The following is a 27,416-nucleotide window of genomic DNA, read 5'->3' on the forward strand; positions in this document are numbered from 1 at the left end:
TCAAAGACGACTCCAGCCAGAGTGATCAGCACCAGGAAGGAAATGCGCTGGGGGAGGGGATGGTCACTGAAGGAGGCCACTTTAAATAAGGTGGCCCCCGATGGCCTCCCTGAGGACATCTTTTTGAGCTGAGTGAAGAGAAAGATCCAGTAAGGTGAAAAACTTGAGTGAGTGCATTCTAGGCAGCAGGAACAGTAAGCAGGTGGGCCCAGGACACAGAGGGGCTTGGTGTGTGGAGGCCCCTCCTTGGGAGTCGAATGGATAACGTACACAGCAAGCCCCAACGTCAGCCTTTGCTCATCCCCTTCGCATATGTTGCCATGTCCCTGCACATGCCACCTGTCCCAATGTTGACATCATTTTTCTTTAAATTGATTCTGAGCAAACTCTGGAAGATAGCGAAGGACAGGGGAGCCTGGCATGCTGTAGTCCATGGAGTCACAAAGAGTCGGACATGACTAAGTGACTCAACAACAGCAACAAAAACAGAATTATTTGTAAAGGAAACCGTTATGTCCACAAATGAAAAACTAGGGTCACTTGCCAAAGAAAGGAGGTCTTTATAAAAATAAATGCAAAAATACTAAAATTTGAAAACCATTATCCATGTAAAATTTAAACCTGTCCTGTGGGCTACCTGAGATACACATACCAGCAATTTAATTCTACCAAACAGCTCACCCCAAACGCTTTCTTTATTACCCCAAATCTCACAGGCAACAACCATGGCTAAACGATTTGGTGCAGTTTCTTCCAGTCTTTTCTCATGTGTAAGTATCTTATCAGAGTTGAAGTCACCTTGTACATACCATTCTAAAAACTTGTAAAAACTTAAATCCTGATCATTTCCCTATAATTTGAAACACTAAACACCACGTCTTTTCTTCTTTGTTTTGTTTTTTGGCCACACTAGGCAGTATGTGGGATCTTAGTTCCCCAACCAGGGATTGAACTCATGTCCCCTGCATTAGGAGCTCGGAGTCTTAACCACTGGTCCACCAGGGAAGCCCTATGCTTTTTCTTTTTGAAGGGAATTCATTAAATGATATAAAATGCTGTGCTATGAAAAGCAATTCTTCTACTATCTCCAAACTCCTGTCCATTGTCAGAAGCAATTTATGGATCCTTCCCCGTATTTTCCCTGTAGGTTTCCTTTAGTTATCTGTCATTCCTGGGATCCTGAAATAGGACATTGTTTGCAAACACTGGGTACCCACACACCCTGGATCTGTGTCTCTGTCTCCCATAAATACAGGGTCAGTCTCTGAGCTGTTAAGGAATAGTGTGGCTGATTCATTTAGATCAGTGATTCTTAACTCGGGAGTATGTGTGATTTTGTCACCCAGGGAACATTTAGTAATGTCTGGAAATACTTTTGGTTGTCACAACTGAGGGATGCTACTAACATATAGGGAGTAGAAACCAGGGATCCTGCTAAACATCCTACAACACAAGAAGACAGCTGCCCTACAACAAAGAATTATTTGGCTCCAAATCTCAGTAGTATCAAGGTTGAGAAACCTGATTTGAACAGACATGCAACCCACCACGTGAGATTCCTGGACTACCATTTAACAGTGCCTATGCCCAGAGTTCACTGCCCTGGAGTCTCAGAAGATGGTGAGTTCGGCTGGAACAGGGAGCTCATCATGAAAACAGACCATGATGCTCAGCACCCAAGACCAGGAATGGGGAGGGTGGGGAGGGAGCTGAGCTTCTTCATGCAGGAAATGGAACTGACATGACAGGCTGAGATTGACATGTATGACTGTGACTGATGGAGGCCATCTCTGGCTAATCCTGTGGCAGCTCGTTGTGATCAACCATGACTGCAGGGCCCAGTCTAGTCTGCAACCCACTAAGAGATGAATTTTGACTGAGACAGATGGGCATGTCCAGCTGTCACTGAGGAATTGTGACAGGCAAGCTAAGGAGCAGCAGCAGAGAGACAAGAAGAGCCAGTCACCAGTCAGACCTTGGTTTGCATCCTAGCCTGAACTCTCTCTAGCTGTGCAACTGCTCTGAGCCTCAGTTTTCTCTTCTGCACATTGGGAATACTGAGTCTGCTTACTAGGGTTAGTGCAAGGATTAGAAATCATATACCCAAGGGGCCTGCCCTCTGGATTTTGTATTTCCTTAGGCAGCCCTCAGAATCACATAAGCCAATTCCTTGTAATAAAGCTCTTAAATACCTCCTGCTGGCTCTGCTTCTTTGATTGAACCCTGACTGATACAACCACCCAGCACAGGGCTAGGCTCCAAAATAGAAGTCACTAATTAATAAAGAATCACTGTCATTAATTAAATGCATAATATATGTGTTGAACTGGGTCTTTGTGCTGGATTCCAGAAAAAACAGCGGAGAACAAGACAGGTTCCCTGCCTCAAGGTGCATATACAGCCTGACTGAGATTTCATACTAGGCCTGCACTGCCAGAAGATATCGGGTGTTTATGGCTGGAAGGACCATTGTGGTGACCGCTGCTGTTAGGCTGGGTCTCTCTGGCCTGGGTTTATGAAGCTCTCCCTTACAGCTGAGTATGGTTGGAAGCTAAGACCAGGTGATAAAGGGCCAACTGTGACACTCACTCGGATTGAGATCGTCTGACCAGGACTATGACTGAGCCTCTTGACTGTGGCTACTGGATGACTAGGAGTCTACGAACCTCAGAGACCACGACTGATTGAAACCGAAAAGCCGTGGCTTGCGGATGTGTTTCTGGACCGGGATATAAAATGCATCGTTTGATGAAAGTTATTATCCACGGGCTCAAGAACTAAATCCATTAACTCAAGGTAGCAAAAGACTTTCGATGGGGCGGAACCTGCTGGCACGGGCCGTTTCTTCCGCGACCCAGGGACCCGCCCGGCCCCTTTCCCGTTGCTCCCGTCCGGCGCCAAAGAGGGAGAACTTCCGGTGCGCTTATGCTGTCCCTGGACCTCGGCTATTCACCAGTCGGTGAGTTCACCCTCCTGTCCTCTTTTAACTGTTTTGCTTTCGTTGTCTGTGTGGTCCGGCCATCTCTCTTTTCGGCTGGGGATCGCGGAGGTCCTGAACTGGGACACCGAGCTGGGACTGTGGCGTCCCGGTCTTGAGCCGGTGGTGGGACCCACCTGCCTCTTTCAGATAGGTTACTCTTACTTGCTCCCCGAGTAACCGTCAGATACGCCGTCGCCAGAACTTCCTGGGAGCACGTGCCAAACTTCTTTTTTCCTAACTTTAGAACTTACGGACTCGGAGGCCTTTGCTCCGCCTGACGTGATTCTGATTTACTCTATCTTCGGTAAGGTCTTTTCCCCGAACCAAGTCTTTGTTTTTCATCTACAAAATGGATATCGTGCTTTTATTAAACAGATGTTTTGCAAGCGTCTAATATGTGCTAGAGGTACGAAAGACCCGCATCTCCTGGAGGTGACAGCCCTCTATTAATATTTGCAAACTTGCAGCTGTGATTAGTGAAATGGAAAGATAAAAGGCACTTTGAGAGCACATCACAGCAGATCTGACTTAGCCCCAGGTCAAGGAAGCGTTGCTGAGGAGGTTAATATTGAGCAGAGATCAGAAAAATGGTTTGAGACAGGAGGGAAGAGTTTTCTATCAGGGGAGCCTCTGTTTGAGGGTCTGAAAGAGGTCAGTGTGGCTACAACAGAGCTTGTGGAGGAAGCATGATATGAGACAAGCTGGAGGAGTTTCCACGGACCAGGCCATACAGGCCTTGTAGGTCGCAGGGGGAAGTTTCGTTTGCCAAGAGCCAGAGGATATTAAGTATGGCTGGTGACATGCTTAGACTGGCGGTTTGAGAAGGTCACTCCGGCTTTTGGATGGAGAACGGACTGGAGGGACAATCTGGCTGAGGGACATGGTAGCTTAGATTAAGGATGTGGTGGAGAGAAGTGGGTAGATGTAATTCTCTGCATCTCAAGGCATCTTCTTTGTGCCAGGTCATTTGCCAACTGTGGAAGATACAGTGAAGAGAATTACAATCAGCTGGAAATAGAAAGAAGTGGCATTATCAAAGAGGAGCACACAGATGCCACCGGGAAAATGGCTAATTGATGAGCAATTATTCTAAATGCAGTAGCTGTTCATTTAGCAAACATATTAAGTGCCTTTTGAACTCAAGATTGGTAAGATGATATAAATTATTTAGAGCAGTGGCTTTCAGACTTTTTGCACTGTGACCTACAGTAACGCATATATTTTACATGGTGACCAAGAGTCCATACAAACACACAAAGCTTCAGAAAACAGTACTTAGCTTTACTACTTAGGATGTGCTCTGGTTTTTTTTAATTTTGCCCTTTTATTTAAAAAAAAAACAAACAATGTTGGTTGAGATCCTCTAAGTTGATCTTTTGACCCATTATCAGGTTGTGACTTGCAGTTTGAAAAAAAATGCTGATTTAGAGTCATAATCATTCATGTGGGTTTTGGGTAAAGACAATAAAATATGTCCTTTCCATATTGGGAAAAGGGTTGGTCTTCCTTTCCTCATGGTATTGTTTTGTTTGTTTAAAATGAGTAACAGGAATTAAACAGGCAGCTGGTTCTTCTGTTTGTGAAGTTTTGTGGTCTTGTTGATATGTCTGGCTAGATTGGAAGTGCCTGGAGGGCAGTAACTGTCTTCTCCATGATTATTTCTGTTAGTGTCTGGCAAAAATCCTGCAGGCTCTCCAGGGTTATTTGTTGAATTGAATAGGTGGTGTCTTGGGACTAGAGAGTTAGATGTGTTCTGTTTAAATTAGTTCATGTTGGAACCATCCTTATAAATGCAGAGGCTGTATCTGTTTACAGAAGTCTTATCAATGTGTCCTCATGGGTAGTTCAGAGGTAGATAAAAATAAATGTTCTAAGGTCTTTGTCTTCTAAATACTGATCCGAGGCCAGCCATGCCACCTGGATCCATTTGGGTGAGCAGTCCAGAGCTGCTACTGACTGTGGACCCTTTGGACAGTTGTTTCACTCCCTGGACTTTAGATTTATATATATATATGTATATATATATATATATATATATATATGTGTACATATGTAGGAGAAGAGGGTTGTGGTTGAAAAGCTCTCCACTGCCCAAATCTTTTGTGAATTTTAGATGCTAAGTACCCCGTTTCCACCTTCTGTCCATTTCTGGGTCTTCGCTGAGGCTTATGGGAAACTGGGTGGATGCTTCTCGAATCTTCTAGGTTTTAGACAGAATTATAGTTTAAGACAGTTTAGGCACAGTAATCCTTTAGAGTGGACCAGGCGTTCTCCGCCTTCATCCTCTGTTATAAGAAGGAGATCTGAAGATCTCAGATCTGAAGGAGATCTGAAGGAGCTTCGAAGTGCACAGTGGAAAGAACACTGGCCTGGAGGGCAGGGTACCCAAGTTCTAACTGGGTCCTTGTGTGATCTTGAACATGTCTCTTTTCTTTAACTGATGTCTTTCCAGCTGTGAAGTGAGTGTTCTTGCTCATTAAACTCAGAAACAAAAATCCTCTTCTCTTTGAGTATTGTTTTCTTTACCTGTGGTGAAAATTAAGGTAGAAAATTATGTCATTGGAAAAGATCCTGATGCTGGGAAAGATTGAAGTCAGGAGGAGAAGGGGACAACAGAGGATGAGATGGTTAACTCATCACTGACTTGATAGACATGAGTTTGAGCAAGCTCCAGAGTTGGTGATGGACAGGGAAGCCTAGCATGCTGCAGTCCATGGGGTCACAGAGTCGGGCACAACTGAGCAACTGAACTGAATTATTTCAGGGATCTAATTCAGTATCTGGCACATAGAGAATGCTCAGCAAATGAATAATCGTTCCCAAGGTTCTGATTAACTCTGACTTCTTTCTTTTTCAGCAGAATAGAAAAGTTTTCTTTTTGATCATTCACCCCTGGCCCCATGGCTGCCATGCAGATGGATCCTGAGCTTGCCAGGCGCCTCTTCTTTGAAGGGGCCACCGTGGTCATCCTGAATATGCCCAAGGGGACAGAGTTTGGCATTGACTACAACTCCTGGGAAGTGGGGCCCAAGTTCCGGGGCGTGAAGATGATCCCGCCAGGCATCCACTTCCTCCACTACAGCTCTGTGGACAAGGCCAATCCCAGGGAGGTGGGCCCTCGCATGGGCTTCTTCCTTAACCTGCAGCAGCGGGGGCTAAAGGTCTTACGCTGGGATGCCGCCCGGGAAGAGGTCGACCTGTCCCCAGCCCCAGAGGCTGAGGTGGAAGCCATGAGGGCCAACCTCCAGGAGCTGGACCAGTTCCTGGGACCTTATCCCTACACCACGCTCAAGAAGTGGATCTCCCTCACCAACTTCATCAGCGAGGCCACCGTAGAGAAGCTGCAGCCTGAGAGTCGGCAGATCTGTGCCTTCTCAGAGGTGCTGCCCGTGCTCTCCATGAGGCACACCAAGGACCGGGTGGGGCAGAATCTCCCACGCTGCGGTGCCGAGTGCAAGAGCTACCAGGAGGGCCTGGCCCGGCTGCCTGAGATGAAGCCTAGGGCCGGCACCGAGATCCGCTTCTCCGAGCTGCCCACACAGATGTTCCCGGCAGGTGCCACGCCGGCTGAGATAACCAGGCACAGCATGGACCTGAGTTATGCCCTGGAGACTGTGCTCAGCAAGCAGTTCCCCTGCAGCCCCCAGGACGTGCTCGGTGAGGAGGAACACGGCTTTGAGAGTGGGCCAGGGGAGGGGTGTGTAGCCGAGCGGCTTGAGAATAGGGAATCCCTTTTTGATTATTTAGTCTAGTGGTTCCTAAACCTGGCTAGGAGGGGGTCTTACCCAGAATGCTTGTTAAAGGAACAGATTCCCAGGGATTTCCCTAGTGGTCCAGTGGTTCAGAATCCGCCTTGCCATGCAGGGGACTTGAGTTCAGTCCCTGCTCGGGGTACTAAGATCCCACAGGTCGCAGAGCAGCTAAGCCCACATGCTGCAACTACTGACCCTGTGCACCACAACAAAAATCCTGCATGACACAACTGAGACCTGATGCAGCCAAATAAATAAACAATATATATATATATATTTTAAAGGTACAGATTCCCAGGCCTTACCCCTGGAGACTGATTCAAGAGATCTGGAGTAGGTTCCCAGCATTTTACCTGTCTGTCTGCCTGACAGACAAGTGCTGTAGGTGAACCTGATGCAAACAGTCCCGTGTCAGGGAACCCATAGTGTGGCCTCGCCTGCCCACCACTACATTTTACAGATTGAGGTCCATAGAGGGAAGGGATTTGACTGCTAAGTGATATAGTTGAAGTGAGACTGGAGCCCAGGGCTCCCGGTTCCCGGCCCATCCGTGTTCCTGGGAGCCTTCCACCTGCCCCATCGGTTTACTCTTGACTCTCAACCAGAACAGTGATTTTCTTTTCACTGTTACAGTCTTTATTGTTGTTTTCCCCCCTTATTACAAAAAATAACATATTTATCCTTAAAGGAAAACAAAAATGAAAGTCCAAATCCCACCACCTGGAAATAGCCATCTTTGTTCACTTTGTTGTACTTTTCTTTCTTTTTTTTTAACTAGAAACACAGAATGACATTATATAATGATAAAGCACCAGTCCACAAAGAAGACATAGCTATTCTAAATTTGTGTGCAGCAGACAACAGAATTGCAAAACATGTGAATGAAAACTTGATAGAATTGAAAGGTGAAATAGATGGACCCACAACAGTTTTAAGTCTTCAACACTAAACTCAAAAATTGATTGAACAATTAGATTGAAAATCAGCAAATATTTATAGAAATTCAACAATAGCATCAACGAATAGGATCTAATTGATATTTATAGAACATTCCACCCAACAACCTCAGTATATACGTTCATTTCAAATCCTTACAGAACATAAACAAGTATGACCATATTCTGGGTCTTAAAACAAACCTTGACAATTTAAAAGGAGTTAAATCATACAAAATGTTTTTAAGATACATACACATTTTTAAGGTACATATTTGTATGTATTTCTCAGTTTAATATGTTTCTGTTTCCTTTTAGTCTTTTTATTCAATTATACGTTTGTGTATATATGATATTTTTACAAAAACAGGATTACAGTATATTATCCTATAATCTGCTTTAATATAAATATTATTCCATGTCACTGAAATGGTCACTTCTCTTTAGTGGCTACTGAACTTCCATAGTTATTGGACCAGCCCCTGTTAATGAATCTTTTAAGATGTTCCTGGTTTCCTTATTGTAAGTGGAAGAGTCTCCTGGTGTGCCCTTCTGCATATTTTGGGGTTGAAATTGTTGGATCAGAGTGTGCGTGCTGCCAGGAGAAGGTCAGGCGTCTTTGCTGATGAGGTTGTGGCCCATCACCTTTTGGCATGGCATTTGACGTGGTGATTTAGCAAAGTCCTCTTCTGACTGGATAGTTGAAGAATGACTTCCTGTTTCAGTTTATATTTCTTTGATTACTAGTGACAGCAAACAGTTGTCACATCTTTAATAGCTATTAATATTTTTTCTTTTACAAGTCTAATATTTGCATATTTTTCTATTGGAAGATCAGTGAGAATTTTGAATATAGGGCCTTTTATATAATAGGCTCAGCTGATAAAAAGGGACAATTTAAGGGTGTGTATCTATTTTCATTTAATAAGTAACACTTGAAATCCTGGCTTCAAAATGAACAGAAATCCTGTTTTCTACCTCCTAAACATTTCAGTTCTTCAAAGTAATCTTGTGAAAAGGTCTGTTGGAAGGATCACTGTATCTTTATGACAGCTCTTTGAAATTATTTCTCATCTCAATTTAATTTTAGACTAAGCCAGAAATGTATAAATTTAAATGAATGCCCTAAATTCAGAGAAGCAGCTCGTATTTCCACAAACTAACCAGGTAAAGCCAACTGAAGAAGCAAATCATTAACCTCTGTCATACAGAGGAAACGTGACTATATTTTGAAAATATTGATCAAATGTCTAAAACGTCTAGACCCCGTAGCTATCTGCTCAAATCAAACTTAGTTCCACAAGCCTGGGAACAGAGAACTAGTTTTTCCAGGGCTCCAGAAGTGACAGAAATTGGACACCATGTGTTTAAAGAGGTGTTTAGTGTTGAGTACATTTTTTTCTTAATTTTGGCCACACCCCACAGCATGTGGGACCTTACAGTTCCCTAATCAGGGATCAAACCTGCCCCTCCTGCTGTGGAAGGCAGAGTCTTAACCACTGGACCACCAGGGACGTCCCACATCTGTTCTTTTTATGGCCCACGTGTGGATATACCACAGAAGTCCCCCTTAAATTTGAAGCCAGAAAAAACATGTCTGATCAGCAACAGTGTATCTTGGCACCCAGAGACCCAGCTGCTCATCCAAGACAATGGCTTCTGGACCATCAGGTCTCTTTGCGACAGGGATCTGCTGGGAATGTGGGAATAATAACTGAGGTTTCTGGAGTGCTATTTTGCACCAAGCGTTACGCTGAATGCTTTATACATATTGGGCTGGCCCAAAAGTTCATTTGGGTTTTTCTATATGATGTTATGGAAACGCTGGAACGAATTTTGGGGCCAACGCAATACTGTATCGATTCACTTAATCTCTACTGCATCCCTCAAATAAGGAAACTGAAGCATAAACAGATTAAGTAGCTTGCCCAAGGTCACACAACTGGGAAGTGGTGGAGCTGAGACTTGAACCCAGGCAGTTTGGCTCCAGAGCCCATGCTCTTAGTCACAACCTGCTCATAGCAAGCAAATCATAGAGCTCTATGATTAAACAAACAAAAAATTTGGCTGGCAGGCTCACCCTGGAACAAGTACTCATGAATTTTCCTGTTCTAGAAGGCCCTAGAACTATTCCCACCCAACAGAAATCTGTTCTATCTTTCTGTTGTTCAGTTGCTAAGCATTAGATGTGTGACCTTGGGCAGGTCTCTTGACCTCATCTGTACACTGAGGCAAATACCCCCTTCCCTGACCACCTTATGGAGTTGGGCTGAGGGTTCGGTAGTGTTACACAGCCTTTCCCTGCCCTGAAGCAGACCATCTGCATCAGACTCACCCGGGAAGCTTGTTAGAGCTACAGATGCCAAGGCTCCATCATCTGTCCTCAACCAGGATCTCTCGCAGTGAGGCTCGGGCAGCTTTATTTTTCCCAAGTTCTCCTAGTAATTCAGATGGGCAGCCAGTTTGAGGATCCACTTGGCATAATGTCCACAGACCCATTTTGTTAACTTGTTAAATGCTAGGTAAATACTCAGTGTGCCTCTTCTCTTGCAATCTGATCTTCAGATCAGATCAGTTGCTCGGTCATATCCAACTCTTTGCGACCCCATGAATCGCAGCACGCCAGGCCTCCCTGTCCATCACCAACTCCCGGAGTTCACTCAGACTCACGTCCATTGAGTCAGTGATGCCATCCAGCCATCTCATCCTCTGTCGTCCCCTTCTCCTCCTTCCCCCAATCCCTCCCAGCATCAGAGTCTTCTCCAGTGAGTCAACTCTCTGCATGAGGTGGCCAAAGTACTGGAGTTTCAGCTTCAGCATCATTCCTTCCAAAGAAATCCCAGGGCTGATCTCCTTCAGAATGGACTGGTTGGATCTCCTTGCAGTCCAAGGGACTCTCAAGAGTCTTCTCCAACACCACAGTTCAAAAGCATCAATTCTTCGGCGCTCAGCCTTCTTCACAGTCCGACTCTCACATCCATACATGACCACAGGAAAAACCATAGCCTTGACTAGACGAACCTTTGTTGGCAAAGTAATGCCTCTGCTTTTCAATATGCTATCTAGGTTGGTCCAAAACCAGTTGGGTTTCTCATGGCTTGAGTTTATAGCAGTTCAGCAAACGTTTATTGAACAGCTGCTAGGTGCAAAACCCCATGCCAGGCTCTGGAGGAGTCACAAGGCTAGACAGCCGCTTCTGGCTGAGGTCCAGTGGCTCTGATGGCTTAGTAGAGTCAGCCAGCACCCCGCTCCCTCAGGTTCATCGCTCCTCTCTGCACCTTTCAGGTGAGCTCCAGTTTGCCTTCGTGTGCTTCCTGCTGGGGAATGTGTACGAGGCCTTCGAGCACTGGAAGCGGCTCCTGAACCTTCTGTGCCGGTCAGAAGAGGCCATGGTGAAGCACCACAGCCTCTACGTCAACCTCATCTCCATCCTGTACCACCAGCTCGGCGAGATCCCTGCCGACTTCTTTGTGGACATTGTCTCCCAAGACAACTTCCTCACCAGCACCTTACAGGTGAGTGGGCTTCTGGCTGACACCCAGGTGGATCAGAATGAAGGCCAAGGTGTGTGAAAGCACCCACAGAGGCTTACATTTCTGTCTCTTGCTGTTCTTTCCTTGGGGCTTCCCCAGGGACTCGGTGGTAAAGAATGTGCCTGCCAATGCAGGAGATGCAGGTTTGATCCCCACTTTGGGAAGACCCCCCAGAGAAGGAAATGGCAACCCACTCCAATATTCTTGCCTGAGAAATCCCATAGACAGAGGAGCCTGGTGGGCTGTAGTCCAAGGGGTCACAAAAGAGTCGGACACGACTTGGCGACTGAACAACAATGCTTTCCTGAGCCAAGCTTTCTTCATTTCAATTTCCTAATCATAGACTATTCCCTGGTTCTCTTTCTCCTACTCAATTGTAAGCTCCATAATGCCAGAGACCCTCTCTCTGTACCCTCTTCTCCCTGCCTCACCCCAACATGCCTAGCAGTGGGGCACTTGGAATTTGAATCAGCCCCACCCCTCGAGCAACTGCACTCAAAACAGTTTTTCTTTCTCCTGGCCTAGAACTGTGAGTTGCTGCAACCCAGTAGGACAGAGTTTGGAAGCTAGTTATTCCCAAGGAAACATCTGCAACTGCTTAGATCTCATTTAAGCACGAAAGTAACTTTGATTTCCTGTTCAAACAAAATGTGCCAATTTCTGCAGAGATTCTCTGATAGAAAAAAGTGAAATTTGCTTTTAACTCAGCAATTAAATTTTCATTATGAGTGGTAATTAGGGAAGAAGCTTCAAACAACTTAAAATCTTCATCCTGTGCTATTTCCTCCCTTTGCAAACAGATTAGCTCCCTTTATGTTCTTGGGACAGCCTCTGTCACTCACGTTTTGTAACTTTCTCAAGTGTAGAAGAGGCAGAGCTGCAGGCTGTCAGTTTCCATACTTTCTGTTCCAGGACTGCTTTCTTCTCCCTGTGTGGGAGACCCCCATAGGCCTACCCCTTGAAAGGGGGCCGGTCACTCATCTCCCACTCCCACGCGTGGTAAGGGGAGGAATGAACAGTCATGAAATGCCTGTTGACATTTAATGGGCACAATGCTTCTCTGTCTATGTGGGTTCCCTCATTTGATCTCTCTGGAGCACCATAAGGCAGGGAGGATTATTCCCATTTTACAGATGAGAACACTGAGACTTACAAAGGTTAAATCATTCACATAAGGTCACACAACTGGTAAGTGGCAGAGTCAGGATTTGTACCCAGGCCTGAGCCTTGATTTCAGGCCTGTGCTTATGCCCCTGCGTACTGAATACAGTGTCTCTCCCTCTGGAAAGAGTCTTGATTGACATTAGTGGCGACACCATCAGGGGCCTGTTTCTCAGACGTAAAGAACACTTTTCTAAAACCAAAATGCTGTCGGAAGAGTCCCTGTGATCAAGCAGCTGCGATAAAACTCTGGATGTTGAAGGACATGTGCAGACGAGGGATGAGTCAGGCAAGCTGATGGTTTGAGCCTGGCATATTCCACTTCATACAAGTTATAAAACTGCCCTTTTATTGGTTTTTGATGTAACAGAGAAATTAAATCCCTTTATTCTTCCTCTGCAGGGGAAATCCGCTCCACAGTTACTGGGTTGTGGGTTGCAGAGCAGTAGGAGGCCTCAGCCTGCTAACCTGCCTCTGGCGGTGGCTGTGGCCCGCGGGAATACACACTGCCCTTGCGATGTGCATTAATGCTGTCGCGCAAACACAGGAGAGCCACACTATGTCACTGGCTGTCCCAGCCATTGTCAGCGCAACCAACAGCTGAGCTCTAATTGCTGAGGCTTTGTTGCCAGCGATGATTTATGAAGCAGAAAGGGCCCAGCTGGATTGCTCAATATCCAGGTGGGGTGTGCAAAGCTGATGGTTAGAGGCATTCTGTCTTTGGAGTTTTCACCAAGAAAATTCAGTGTCATTATTTGGAAAAATCCAGGACACGTGCCTTTTAAAAAATAAATCAGCATCTGTTTTTGCGCATCCTTTCTTTATGTACAACATTCTTCTGAAAGTGTTGAGGGACACATACGTGAGTTACCCTCTTTCTTGGAGGTACAGAACACTTTTCTGAAGCCCGCATACTGTTGGAAGAGTCCCTGTTATCAGGTAGCTGACGTATAACTCTGGAAGTTGAAGGACTTGTGCGGTGGCTTCACTTCATTGATTTAGCAGGTATTTGCTGAGCACCTGCTGTATACAAGGCTCTGATCTAGGATGGGAAATATAGCTATGAGCAAGACATAGTCCCTTGGAGTTTATGTTTTGGTGGGAAAGTAAACAAATGAATTAACCAAATGACTCCAGATAGCATTAAGTGTTTTAGAAGGCAGTACCATTTCCCTAACCCAGGCCTTTTGGTCTCATCTGAATTGCATCAGACTTTACAAGCTTCCGTGTTTATCCCTATTAATCCGTCTGTCTCGCACTCTGCCACCAAAAGGCACCTGTGAGCCTGGCTCTCTGTGGTCCTTACTGCCTGCAAACCTAGGTCACGAGGTCCATGCTGATCCTGCTGCTAACCTGTTCTCCGGCGTCTCCTTTCTTCCCTTTTCCCCATCAACCGCAGCGGCAGTGGTCTCCCGGCAAGTCGCCAGACCTGCCATGTTGTCTCATGCTTCCCTTTTATTTTCTTAACTGTAAAAAATACATAACGTGAGATTTACCCTCATAATAATTTTTTAAGTGTGCAGTTGTTGTTGTTCAGTCACTAAGTCGTGTCTGACTCTTTGCAACCCCATGGACTGCTCTGTCCTCTGCTGTGTCCTGGAGTTTGCTCAAAGTCATATCCATTGAGTTGGAGATGCTGTCTAACCATGTCATCCCCTGCTGCCCACTTCTCCTTTTGCCTTCAGTCTTTCCCAGCATCAGGGTCTTTTCTAGTAATTCAGCTCGTCACACCAGGTGGCCAAAGTATTGGAGCTTCAGCTTCAGTATCAGTCCTGCCAGTGAATATTCAGGGTTGATTCCCTTTAGGATTGACTGGTTGGATCTCCTTGCAGTCCAAGGATACAGTACAGTATTGCTAACTATGAATAGAGTGGATCTCTAGAACTTTCTCATCTAATACAACTAAAACTTTATACCCATATTTCACGTCTTCTTAACTGAACCTTGCTTTTCTCCCTGCCTGCTGTGTACTCCTCATCCCACAAGGTGCCCACTAGGCATCGCTCTCTGTGGTGCCATCTCTGATCTCTCCCTCCTTTCCATACTATTAGCCTGCTTTGTACTTGTCACTGTTACACGGCACAGGCTGTGTGTGCTGAAATGTATGTATTGTCTGTCTGACTTCCCCACTAAGCCATGGGCTTTTTCCAGAAGCCTACTTTTTGTCCATCTGGTTATCTTCAACACCTAGTTGAGGTTTAGCACTTATCTTACTTTGTGTTACTGGGTGTTTTTAGATGGACACAGCGCATAATTCCTGTGACAGTGTAAATAGATGACCGTGCTACAATACTGTAAACAGTGAAGTCCGATCAAAGAGTATTAGGAGCACCAGAGAGGGTTGGTTGGTTGGTTCATTCACACGGGTTGAGATTTAAGAGATGGAGGGTCAAGAATGGCTTTTTTGTAAAGGGGGGCATTTGGCCATGAGCTTGAAGGATGACACAGATTTCAACGGGCAAAATGTGGAAAAGATATTACAAAAGTTTGTTTCGCTTTTTCCATGGTGAGTTACACTGATGCCATCTTGGCACTGAGATCCAGTCCCCCCACACACAGGCACTCACCTCCGGGTGTTTGTGAGGGAATGAATCAGCCCATAAAAGCCTTCCTCAGCAGTCGCCTGCTCTCCCCACAGGTCGCCAAGTGGAAGCAGCTTTCCTACTTCAGAGTTTAAACGGCTGCTGCCCACAGGGAGGGACTGGTGTCTGTGAGTGAGCACTTAGCCACATTAGCTTGGGTAAAATCAACCATGTAATGCCCTCTGCCATTAGAGGCCCCTTTGAATAGATGCCACTGGGATTTTTACAAATCCCGTGGATTTAGCATGAATAAAAATTATTTGTTTTACAAAAATAGATACAGTTTTTTGTTTTACTTAAAGCAACTTGAGTCATCATGATTTGTTTAAAGCCAATGAAAGGATAATCTGATTTAATAGTATGTTATAAAGTGAGTTATGTACAAAATAAGAATTCTTATTGCTGATTGCGTAGCATTTAGGCATATAGTCATGTAACCTTTTTTTTTTTTTTTTTTAAATACTTTTAGTCACAGTAGGCCAAATAGGCTTTCCAGCTTCATTTCTTGCCAGTATTCTAAATACTGTCCATCTTTAACTCTCAAGGGAGAACACTAGCTCTGACAATGTCTATAGCACAGGCACACCTTGGAGATATGGGTTCGGTTCCAGGCTACCACAATAAAGCAAATATTGCCCAAAGTGAGTCACATGAATTTTTTGGTTTCCCAGTGTATATGAAAGTCATACACTGGGACTTCCCTGGTGGTGCAGTGGCTAAGACTCCATGCTCCCAACACAGGGGGGTCAGGTTCGATCCCTGGTTGGGGAACTAGATCCCACGTGCTGCAGCTGAGGCTTCACATGTTGCAGCTGAAGATCCTGTGTGCCATGACTAAGTCCCAGTGCAGCCAAGTAAAGAAATTTATTTTTTAAAAGTCATATACTGTCATATACTATAGTCTATTAAGTGTTTAATAGCATTATGTCCCAAAACAACCTTAATGAAGAAATACTTTATTCCCCAAAAAATGCTAACCAGCATCTGAGCCCTCAGATCAGATCAGATCAGATCAGTGGCTCAGTAGTGTCCGACTCTTTGCAACCCCATGAATCGCAGCACGCCCGGCCTCCCTGTCCATCACCAACTCCCGGAGTTCACTCAGGCTCATGTCCATCGAGTCAGTGATCTGAGCCCTCAGAGAACTGTAATCTTTTTGGTGGTGAAAGGTTTGAAATATTTTGAGAATTGCAAGAATGTAACATAGACACAAAGTGACCAAATGCTGTTAGAAAAATGGCACCAATAGACTTGCTTCATGTAGGGTTACCACAGACCTTCAATTTGTAAAAACATGCAGTGCCGTGAAATGCAGTAAAACAGCGTATACCTGTGTTTTATCATCACACCAGCCATGATGAACTCCACCCACCTGCTCCTACACCTCCTGCTGTCAGCTGTCACCTCTGCACATTTCCTGTACATATTGTGTTTAGCCCTCACAACAGTTTAAGAAGTTAAGCATATAATCCCATTTTATTGATTTCCTTACTGATGAGGAAACAAATAATTTTGCCCAGGATTGCCAGAGCTGGTAGATGACAAGGCTGAACTTTAATTCTGAATCTCCCATATGTGATTAGTGCCCCAGATAAAACATCCTAAGTTCTTTAAATTGACCTTAGAAAGCATGATTGCTGCTGCTTTTTGTCTTCTTGATAATCACTGTGAGGTGATAGTCTTGCTTTTAACACCACTTTCTTCTGCAAGTGAAAATAAAATGTCCTACCTCTGGCTAGTTTCATTCTAAGTTGAATAATCATCTGGGAGTTTAAAAAATTAGAAAATTGCATCTTTTTGGTCTAGCCAAAAAATAGGATAAGAAGTGACTCAGCTATCTACCGTGGCATTTGGAATTTCTCAGGGTGACCTGACTGAACTCAATTTATTTAACTTGGGTTTAAAAGAAAGCTTTCACTTTTCTGACTAAAATAATTTACAATTTTACAATATATAGACTTAATGATAGATGTATTAATACCTTTTTTTTTACATTTGAAGAAAAATCCCCAATGGGTTTGCTTTTAGTTTTAGATAAATACAGATGTTTGTAAAATGTTTTTTAAAAATATCCAGGGTTAATATTCCCATATTAAGGTGATTCATTTCTCAGTGATTTTAAAAAGTTTACTGTTTCACAGTAACCAGATCATTACTAAATTTACATAAGAAGGCATACAATTGATCTAAAAATAGGAGAATCAAAGTAAATTGTCTAAACATCTGTCTCAATGTGAAACTCTAAATATCTCCTCTTCTGAATGGTGAATTTTGTAAACTCTTGGGACAAAAATAGATCAGTGGGTCCAGGGCTAGGGACGAGGAGGATTTGATCCCTAAGGGGCAGCGTGAGGGAATATTTTTGGAGTGATGGAACTGTTCAATATCCTGATAGTGATGGGATGTGGGCCTTTAAACTCATAGAACTAGGTACCAAAAGAAAAAGCTATAAACAGATACTTATCTGTCTTGATTATGTCATATACTGGTTGCCTGGGTATATTGTTGTTTGTTGTTTAGTCGCTCAGTCGTGTCTGACTCTGCGACCTCATGGCCTGTAGCTTGCCTGGCTCCTCTGTCCATGGGATTTTCCAGGCAAGAAGACTGGAGTGGGTTGCCATTTTCTTCTCCAGGGGATCTTCATGACCCAGGGATCAAACCTGGGTCTTTTGAGCATCTCCTGCATTGCAGGCAGATTCTTTTACCACTGTGCCACTGGGGAAGTCAGTGTATGGATGTATACATTCATCAAAATGAATCAAACATTTTAAGTGGATGAATTTAATTGTAAGTAAATTATGCCTCAATAAAGTTGGTTTGTTAAAAGAGTGAACCTGGACTGTGCCCTGGGTCTTGGAGGCCCACAGAAGGCACAGTTCCAGAAGAACCTGGTCTCCAGGCCCCTTGGCTCCCCACAGGCACTGCTAAAATATCAAGGATGGATTAGTCTGTGTCAAGACAAAAAGAAGGTCTTGGTAGGGAAGAAGGATTTCAGTTTCCCTACTTGGACTGCATCTTGCTTGACATGTATCACTTGCTCAGCATTTATCACCATCCTCATCTGTACAATGGGAATAGTAATTTCCTGTCCTCCTACCTCCAGGTTTGTAGCAAGGATTAGACTGAAAGATTCTTCAAAAAGGACATAGCACTTTTTAAATCTGAAGCCTTATTTTTCAGACTGAAGGCTTCTGTTTTACCTGCCTAGAGTTGATGTTGCCCCGCTGGTGATGGGGAGTGTGAACGATGAGTCTGAGCCCAGCCTGTTTCAGTCCCTTGCTGTTGGCTGTTGCTGAATGCGGGGTGATCCCTCCATCTCATTCATATCCATTCAGGGAGCATCCTGTGGGCTCTAACTCTGTGCCAGGCCCTGGGCAATCTGCCATGTGGGTCACATGGATAATTAGGGAGTGACCTCTACTCTGAAGGGGCATAGATCACAGATGCAAGCAGAGAGGGAGAAATGCCATAAGGGAAGCTCAGGCGTGGTACTGGGGGAGCAGAGGTTGGAGCAGTTCCTTTCAGCTTGGGCTTTTATAAGAGTCCTGTCACAAGGAGATGGCCTGTGAACCAGTGGCATTCAGGGGCCTTGTAAATAAGCCACCTCCTCCCCAGGATGAGTCCCTTACTCTGTCCAGCACCATCACATAATTATTGAGCAATCATTTGGTGCAGGCACTGTGCCAAAGGAACCCAGAAATGGATTTTCATAGAACCTATGGTTGTCTTTCGTTCATTAAACATATCATGGATCCTTTTTATATGTCAGACTTCATACCAGGGGAGCGGGATGCAGGTATGTAAAGGAGTCAGCGCTTTGGAGTTGCTCCTCATCTCTTGGGAGAGCTCAGTAGTAAATGGATTAGCACTGACCGAGAGTGAGACTGTGTCCCACGTAACCCTGGGCACCAGGGGAGCGCAGAAGAGCACCTGGTCCATCCGTGGTCTGGGAAGACATCCCAAAGGGGTGGCGTCTGAGCTGAGCTTGGGTCACTAGTAGAAAACAGTAGGTGCAGGAGGAGAAGGCAGGGGTGGAAGGGGGCTATAAGCAGAGGGAATCGCCTGTGTGCGCAGAAACACAGAAGAGACGATGGAGCATCTTTGGGTTGCTGCTCGAGGCAGCTGGAGAGGAAGGACTGTGAAGCGAGTAGCACAGTGTACCATGTAAGGAGTGGAGGCTTTTGCTAATTGAGCCATCAGGACCCCTGGAGACAGACCCATGAGGGTGCAGGGCCTCCAGCGCTAAGGCCGTTTGCAACAAAGCTTCTCTGCTTCCCGAACCAGGCCCCTCCCCGAGTTCAGCGCTCCAGAGCAAGCTCCATTAGCCGCCCGCAGACAGGCCGCCGGCTTCCCCACTGCCCGCTGGCCACCGAGCTCGCACAGCCCCTCTAATTAGTTATTGATCCCGTGTTTTGTTGTGGCTGTGCTTCCTGCTCCTGTGTTTAGTCGATTCTCAAGTAATGAAACCAAATTCTGTAACCCCCCCACCTTCTGCCTCTGTACCCCCTCCCCTGTCACTTCTGTCCCTGCTCCCACCCGAACAAAGTGGCTGCAAACAAAGACTACAAACATGAGCCTCACGCCACCTGCCAACGGGAAGGCAGTGGAGAGGCAGGCGGGAGGGGGTTGTCTCTAGAAGCGGCTGCAGAGTCCACCTGTTACCTTTGTCAGGTCAAGACCCCTGGAGCCCATATTCCTTCCATGGTGGTCTACGGCCACTGGGGCACGAGGGTGACGTGGATCAAATTGCTGCTGTCACCCTGCTGCCGCTTGTCTAGGGTGGTCTTGCAGGGAGCCAGTGAGTAGTCTGGGAAAACTACTTCCTTTCTGGTAATTTTGACTCAGGCATTTAACTCCCCTTAGCTTCCGTTTCCATAATAGAGTTGGACACAACTGAGCGACTTCACTTTCACTTTTCACTTTCATGCATTGGAGAAGGAAGTGGCGACCCACTCCACTGTTCTTGCCTGAAGAATCCCAGGGACAGCGGAGCCTGGTGAGCTGCTGTCTGTGGGGTTGCAGAGTCAGACATGACTGAAGCGACTTAGCAGCAGCAGCAGCAGCAGCAGTGTGTCTTCCCAGGGCCTTGTGAGGATCTATTGGGCTACTCTGTGAAACTTCTTTGAAAATAGTAAAATAGTGTGAGGAGGAGAAATGAGTTTGCTATCATTCTTAGAAGGAATTGAGATCCAGGACAGTCTGAAATGGAGTTTCAGATGTAGAGAAAATTACTGTTGTTTGCCCCTGCCCGCGTTTCCGCTAGTCATAAAGAATCCACCTGCCAATGCAGGAGACGTAAGAGATTCGGGTTCGATCCCTGGATCGGGAAGATCCCCTGGAGGCGGGCACGGCAGCCCACTCCAGTATGCTTGCCACACCCATTTGGGTTGCTGTTGTGAACAAAAAGAAACAGAAAATAAAAGATGTTAGAGATGTTGGATTGCTGATGGAAATGTAAGAATGGCACAGCCACTGTGGAAAACAGTATGGTGGTTCCTCAAAGCATTGAATAGAATCACCTTATAATCCCACAGTCCATTCTGGGTATATACCCCCAAAGAATCAAAAGCAAGGCTTCTGTAAGAGATATTTTTAGATTCATGTTCATAGCAGTATTATTCATAATAGCCAAAACATAGAAACAACCCAAATGGCCGTTGATAGATGAACGGAAAACAAAGTGTGGTATATACATACAATGGAATATCATTCAGCCTTAAAAAGAAGGAAATTTCTAGTGCATGCTATATGAGTGAGCCTTGAGGACATTATGCTAAGAGAAAGAAGCCAGGCACAAAAGGACAGATATTGTATGATTCCACTTATATAAGGTACCTGTTGGGGATTTTTTGTTGTTTTTTAGTCGCTAAATCATGTCCTACCCTTTTGCAGCCCCTTGGGCTATAGCCCACCAGGCTCCTCTGTCCATGGATTTCCCAGGCAAGAATACTGGAGTGGGCTGCCATTTCCTTCTCCAGGGAATTTTCCCAACCCAGAGATAGAACCCACATCTTGTGCATTGGCAGTTGGGTTCTTTTACCACTGAACCACCAGGGAAGCCCCATGAGGTACCTGGAGTAGTCAGATTCATAGAGATTGAAAGTAGAATGATAGTTACCGGGGGCTGGAGGAGGGGGGATGAGGAGTTAGTGGGTATAAAGCTTCAGTTGGGGAAGATGAAAAAGTTCCAGAGATGGTTGCATAATAATGTAAATATACTTAATGCCACTGAACTGTACTCTTAAAATCGTAAATGGTATATATATTTAGTGTATGTATTTAGTACAGTGTTTTAAATGATAATTTTTTAATGGTTAAAATGGTATATTTTGTGTTATGCATATATTGCCACAATTTAAAAAAAATCAAAGACCGCTTTTAAGGAGACTACATACCTCACATTGTATGCAGTGCGTACCCACACCTGGAGTCCATTTAGACTAGAGCAGCAGTTCACCCTCAGCGGGTTAGGGCCTGGGGCTTTTTACGGGACCTAGGGGCTATAAGCCCCCCACACCTTTCTTAGCACCAGCTGGTGTCGCTGCTGCCTGTTTTTCTAAGTTCCTGCCCAGGTGCCCAGTAGATCTCACCAGAGGGCAGGGCCGGGTGATGGCCCTGCTGGCCTTATTCTCAGTGGGGCATCTCTGCCCAAGACAGTAATTTTCCATTCCAGTCCTGCCCCAGCTTCTCATCTGGGCTTGGACCTTCTTTCTTGGTTTGGGGGAGAGCACAGCAGGTGTCCTGAGTCTGTGCCAGCAGCAGCTGATCCTCCCGCCCCAGAGAGCCGAACACCCGGAGGAAATTTCCACCGCTTTCTCAGCCCCTGCGTGTTCTCAGGAGTGACTTCTCCTCTGTTCTCTGTAGGTTTTCTTCTCCTCTGCCCGCAGCGTTGCTGTGGATGCCACTCTGAGGCAGAAAGCCGAAAGGTTCCAAGCTCACCTGACGAAGAAGTTCCGGTGGGACTTCGAGGCGGAGCCTGAGGACTGCGCCCCAGTGGTGGTGGAGCTCCCCGACGGTGTGGGGACGGGCTAAGTGGGAGAGCTCTCGGCCAGGGGAGGCCCCTTCCCCACGGCTGCAGTCCTGGCTTCTCCATTCACCCATGCAGCTGGGACCTGCTGGGGCAGGAACCCTGCTAGGTTCTGAAAGATGGAGCCAGAATCCCCTCCTTCACCAATAATCAAGTCCCTTCAGTGCCAGAGAGGCTGCTCCCCATCTAGCAGGCACCTTGTGGGTTTCCTGTCAGCCAGGTTGTGGTGCTAACCCAACTGAATTCCACACGGGCTCTTGGGAGAGACCTGCCTCAGCAGCAGTCTACTTCCTTCCAGAAGAGAAGCTGTTGAGCCACAAGCCCGAGATTGCTTATTCCATAGAGTGGTTTCAGGAAACCCTGGACTGCCCAGGAGTCTGAGATGTCAGTTGTTGACTTTTTAAAAGTTAAACATGGGGTAATAGGGAAATGAGCCAGAATTCCTGCCTGCCTCTTGTGGATGGGAACACATCACAGAAAACATGGGCCTGTGACCTCTCTGGAGCCCCAGGTTGAGGAGGGCGAAATAAGACAATGGGTTAAATCTGGCGAGTGGTCAGCTCTTGCAGTCTCTGAAGTTCCTTGCTCCTGTCCAGAGGTCCCAGTGGATAACCTTCAAGATGGTTGTGGCCCCTGAACTCAGAGGCCTCACTAGTGCCACTCACCTCCCACCTGTTCCACTCTGAGGCCTCAGACCCAGAAGTGGCCCTTGGCAGCCCTCCCAGATGGCCCTGTTCCTCACCAGAGTCACCACGACTGTTTCTGATGACCTGGAGATTCAGCAACAAAGAGAACGGTTCTTGCTCTGGACAGGCTTCATTGGCCTCCTGGAAATTCTGCATCTTTATCCAGAGCTCCAGAGACGACCTTGTCAGCCTGGGTCCCCCTGTCCTGCTGTGGAGACCACAGGAGTGGAATGATGGTTCCTGTTTCCTGGGTGTCCTGAGGGGCTCACCCATCACGCACCCAGGCCCTGGCACCCTGGCCTCACACTGCTGTACCTTGATGAGGGTCCCTGTCCCACTGCCTCCCAAGGCTGCGGCTCACACCAGGTTTCTGAGTGAGAATCCCCACTGGTTAAGACTTTTAGTTCCACTTGTTTCCTTGGAATTGTTTTTCCAAGAGCATAATGTACATTAAAGTCTTGGAGTTGAGACCAAATCCCTTTGTGTGAGTCTCTTGCGGATGCACAGGGCCCCACGCAGTCAGACACTGTCCTGAGCCACACATGTCCTACCCCCCAGGTGCCAGAAGACCCTGCCCACCTCTGCAGGCTCTGAGGAGGCAGGCGGCCAGTGACGTCGCCTGTCACCATGGGGCCTGCGGGATGAGCACACCAGAAGGAGGGATCGAGGCCCTGTATCTATCTAGTAACTAGCAGATTCACCTTGTGTGGGTCTGCTATTCTTTTTCTCCCCAAAGCCCACTCATCAGAACTACCTGGGGAGCTTGTTAAAAGTGCAGATTCCAAAGGAATGAAGCCCTGATCCGTTCAGCAGCATACATGAACCTTGAAAACACTGTGCTGAGTGAAAAAAGCCAGCCACCAAGACAGCGTGTCCTGTGATTCTGTTCGTATGAATCGTCCAGACTGGACGAATCCGAGGAGACCAGGGATGAAAGAGAGAAATGGGGAATGACTGCTAATAGGTACCAGGTTTCTTTTCAGGATGATGAACAGGTTCTGGAAGTAGATAGTGGGGGCGGTGGTTCAACTATATAGTGAAAACCACTGAAAGTGCACACTTAAAAATGGTAGATTTTATGGTGTGTAAATTGTCATTTCAACTTTTCGAAGTTCAAGCTTCTAAGTCCCACCCTACAGAAACTAAGACAGTCAGTCTGGATGCGGCCTGGGTTCTGAGGCACGCTCGGTTTTGACTTAATACCTAGAAGTAACAGCATCGCAGTTTAGTACTTGGAGCTCCATTGAGACAAGTTGCTCCCGATGACCTTGTCAAGGCAACACCTGGAAGCTGGGCCACATGACCTTGTTCTCTAACCTTGTTGGTCTCATGTCTATACAGACCACCGAGACCCACTCTCTGCCCACCGACACAAATGGGTTAAGGAAAGGTAGCTACAGTTTAGAAGTACTCTGTTCTGTCACTTAATCCTCACAACAGTACTCTTATTATCCCCAGTGCTCTTATTATCCCCATTTTGCAGATAGGAAAATAGGCTCAGAGAGCTTCATTTTACCAGGGCCCCATAGCTCATAAGGATTGGGGCAGGAATCAAGCCAAGCCTGTTGGTGCCCAGAGCCCATGCTCTTCACTGCATCCACTATGATTTACTCCTTCCCTACCCTTCCCTGTGCAGGACAACCTTCCTCTCTCTCTGCATCCCCAGGTCTAACCTTGGCCCTGTTGACAGCCAGCTGTGTGACCTTGGACAAGACACATACATTCTCTGGGCCTCAGTGTACTTACGTATAAAGTGAGAGGGTTTGCTTGGAGTGGAGATTTCTGGTTTAGACACTCCAGGCTCCTTCAGACTCCCTCCACTTAAAAAATGGACCCCTGTGTCATTTTAAATGTTTTCAAAGGGAAACTACATTCACACGAGGTAATACGGCTGAGCTGACAACAACAACAACAATAGGTCTCTTGTTTGGGGCTGGAGTGACAGCGACACTGAGTCTTCTCCTGCTTGTCCCAGCTGGCAGTCCTCTGTGTGTCTTTGATGAATAAAAAATGTGAAAACAAATTAATTATTACTTAACACTTGCAGTGTTTTTGGAAGGCAGAAACCTTGAAAACCATGAACCAGTGGCATCACTGATCTCTAAGCTCCCTTCCAGTTCTAACACATTTAAAAGTGAAGCTATTGGCAGGACCTGGCCTGATTTTCAAATCCCCTCAAATGCAGGCCTCCTGGGGTCTGGTTCTTATTTGCCAGGCTGCTTTATCCTATTAACAGAATCAGCAGAGGTAGCGATTCCCCAACGCCTTCCGCTGTCCCTGTGACAAACCCTGCTGCTCCGGGGCCCCGCTCCGGCTCATTTCTCACCACTTGAGGAGGGGAGGAGTTCCCTGCCACTGATTGCCTCTTCCCACCGGTAATTACTTTCCCAACATCATCCCCTTGTAAATATTATTTAATATTCTCAGGGCTCTGTGACATGTTGGTTTCTCCAACTAATCAGACTCTGGCTTGACCGAGATGCCATCCCCTGCTTAAACGCGGGCTGGAAGAGCAGAGGATGCCGTGGCAAAGCCATCGCTGAGTCACGGCCGCCAAGACCGAAAGCAGGACGGAGCTGGGCAGCTCACCTGAGCTACCTGTGAATACTGGAGGCGGTGCGGTCCTGTGACTCCGCAGAGCCACCCCCGCGGGCCATGGCACTGCTTTACCCAGAGCTCACCACAGCTGGGCCAGGCAGCCTTTGCAGTCGTTAGGCCCTTCCAGTCCCTTCTTCTGCAGCATCCAGTGTCTGTCTCTGGGGCTGGCTTGTTCTCCTCACAAACCCTGGGCACCTGCTATGGACTGGCCGGGGGCCTCCCTGCTGAGATGGGGGTTGAGGACCAAATGTAATGTCAGCTGCTCCCTGCTGAGGGGAGGGGCAGGAGCATGTCCAGCCCCTCCCCCCACCTGCTAGGCCTTCTGTCCTGTGTCCTCAATCTGGGGCTCACCTGCACAGACTCAATAGATGTCTCTGGAAAACAAGGATCCTCAGGGTTCTCAGGCTGTCAGTTAAAAACCCTTGGTGAGAGGAAGGTAGGAGAAGTCAAGAGGCTTCAGTGCAATGTCAGATGGCCAGTTTCAAAGCAACTGCACAAGGGCACCATCCTTGCATCTCTGTCTTGCTTCTTCCCTCCCCAGATTGCTCTGTTTTCCCTCTGTCTGCCTCCAGACGTCTTTACCTGGCTCAAGTCTGGGCTCTGCCTGGCCAAGGGGGATGCCGACAGATGGAGTTTCGTCTTGAGGAGACAGAGCTGTGGAATGAGAAGCAGTTGGAAGAAAAATGTGGGACCTTCACCCAAGAACAGAGAGGCTGGGAGAGCTGTCTTGAAAGAGGAGCTCTCTGCATCCTTCAGAAGGCAGAGCAGAGACTCCAAACTGCAGGAGGCAGAGCTTGGCTTCCCTTCTTTACCCAACTCACACTTTCTGAGCGCCTGTCCCTGGGCGCTTACATTCCAGTGAGGTGAGGGTTGGGGACAGCAGGCAATAAGCGTAATAAGTAGACTACAGACTATGTGAGTTGTGAGAAATGCTCTGGAAAAAGAGCAGAATGAAGGAAATGGAGAGTCCTGGCAGGGCAAGAGGACATGATGCAATTTAAACGGGGTGACATTTGAGCCAAGACTGGAAGGAGGTGAACAAGTGAGCCATGCAGGTATCTGGGGCAAGAGTGTTCCAGGCAGAATGAACAGTGCGTGCAAAGGCCCTGGGGCAGCAGCGTGTCTGGCGTGTCAGAGGAGCACCAGGGGGTCAGCTTTGTGTGAGTGTAGTGATAAAAGCAAAAAATGGAAGGAGAGACCATCTCCAACTGTACAGAGGGATCAGGTTGTCCCAGGCTTATAGACTGTGGCAAGAATGTTGCATTTTACTCAGTGAAATGGGATCCATTAGAGGATTTTAAGCAGAAGAGTGACGTGGTCTGATTTTTGTTTTAACAGGATCACCAGCTGCCCTGTTGGAAATAGACTGCAGGGGAATGGGTGGAAGCAGGGAGACCAGTAAGGAGGCTGGTGCAATGGAGCGGACGGGTGATGCTGACTTGATGAGGGTGGGATCATGTGTGCATGCTAGGGCTGGACTCATGACTCAGATCAGGGATGTACTGGATGTCTTTCCAGGGCTCTTCTACCCTGATAATCCCTCCTCTTAAGTCTCAGAACCTGGGCAGACTACTGACTCATTGGGTCCCCCACACTACGAGTCCCCTGTCAACTCTCCCATCAGCGATCTGCCAGCCCTGCCAGTTCCCAGGTGTCCATGTGGTACCTTAGTGCAGGTGGGGTGATGATCAAGGGCTGGGGAGGAACTCACAGGGATTCTGGGTGGTGGGGCGGAGGCAGGGCCTCGACGGCTCTGTTGAGAAACCATAAGTGAATCAGGGCCACCGTAGGCTGTGCTTGCACTGCCAGCACCCGTGCGGCTGTTCTTCTTGCTAGTGCTTGACGAGGAGGGTCACGCTGGGTTCTCACAACTAACAGAAAGTCAAGGGTTGTTGGTACTAATTTGTCCTGGACAAGAATCATTCACGCACCCACTTCCCCAGGGGATGTCCGTGGACTTCCAGGGGACTAACATGAACTGGCGTGGAGTTGAGGGCCTCCCTCCTCACAGCTGGGAACGTGTTGGGAATGAGCTTCACCTTATTCCGGCCGAGCTCCAGGTCTTTGAGGAAGGTCTTATCATTCCTTATTGTGTAGACAGGAGTCAAGGTGAGAGAGGTGAGGCACAGGCGACCGAGTCTCCAAGCCCGAATCCCAGCCTG

At 46.8% G+C, this 27,416-nt stretch overlaps 1 protein-coding gene across 3 annotated transcripts; it reads left to right on the forward strand.

Moving 5' to 3' along the window:
- Window positions 1–2,905: 2,905 nt before the first annotated feature.
- AAR2 (AAR2 splicing factor) lies at window positions 2,906–23,131 on the forward strand. Of its 3 annotated transcripts, none has more exons than XM_005214766.5 (4): window positions 2,906–2,959; window positions 5,838–6,637; window positions 10,953–11,182; window positions 21,808–23,131. In XM_005214766.5, the coding sequence occupies exons 2-4, from the start codon at window positions 5,881–5,883 to the stop codon at window positions 21,973–21,975; spliced, it is 1,155 nt and encodes a 384-aa protein (XP_005214823.1). In that variant the 5' UTR covers window positions 2,906–2,959; window positions 5,838–5,880; the 3' UTR covers window positions 21,976–23,131.
- Window positions 23,132–27,416: the final 4,285 nt, after the last annotated feature.

Source organism: Bos taurus, chromosome 13 (genome assembly GCF_002263795.3).
Source record: "Bos taurus isolate L1 Dominette 01449 registration number 42190680 breed Hereford chromosome 13, ARS-UCD2.0, whole genome shotgun sequence".
In the NCBI taxonomy this organism is placed as follows: domain Eukaryota; kingdom Metazoa; phylum Chordata; class Mammalia; order Artiodactyla; family Bovidae; genus Bos; species Bos taurus.

Excerpts from the sequence above, each read along its gene's own strand:
- AAR2 (XM_005214766.5), top strand. The coding sequence starts at position 5,881 with ATGGCTGCCATGCAGATGGATCCTGAGCTTGCCAGGCGCCTCTTCTTT. Across the intron at positions 6,638-10,952 it reads CAGCCCCCAGGACGTGCTCG|GTGAGCTCCAGTTTGCCTTC; the intron begins GTGAGGAGGAAC and ends TGCACCTTTCAG. Across the intron at positions 11,183-21,807 it reads TCCTCACCAGCACCTTACAG|GTTTTCTTCTCCTCTGCCCG; the intron begins GTGAGTGGGCTT and ends TGTTCTCTGTAG.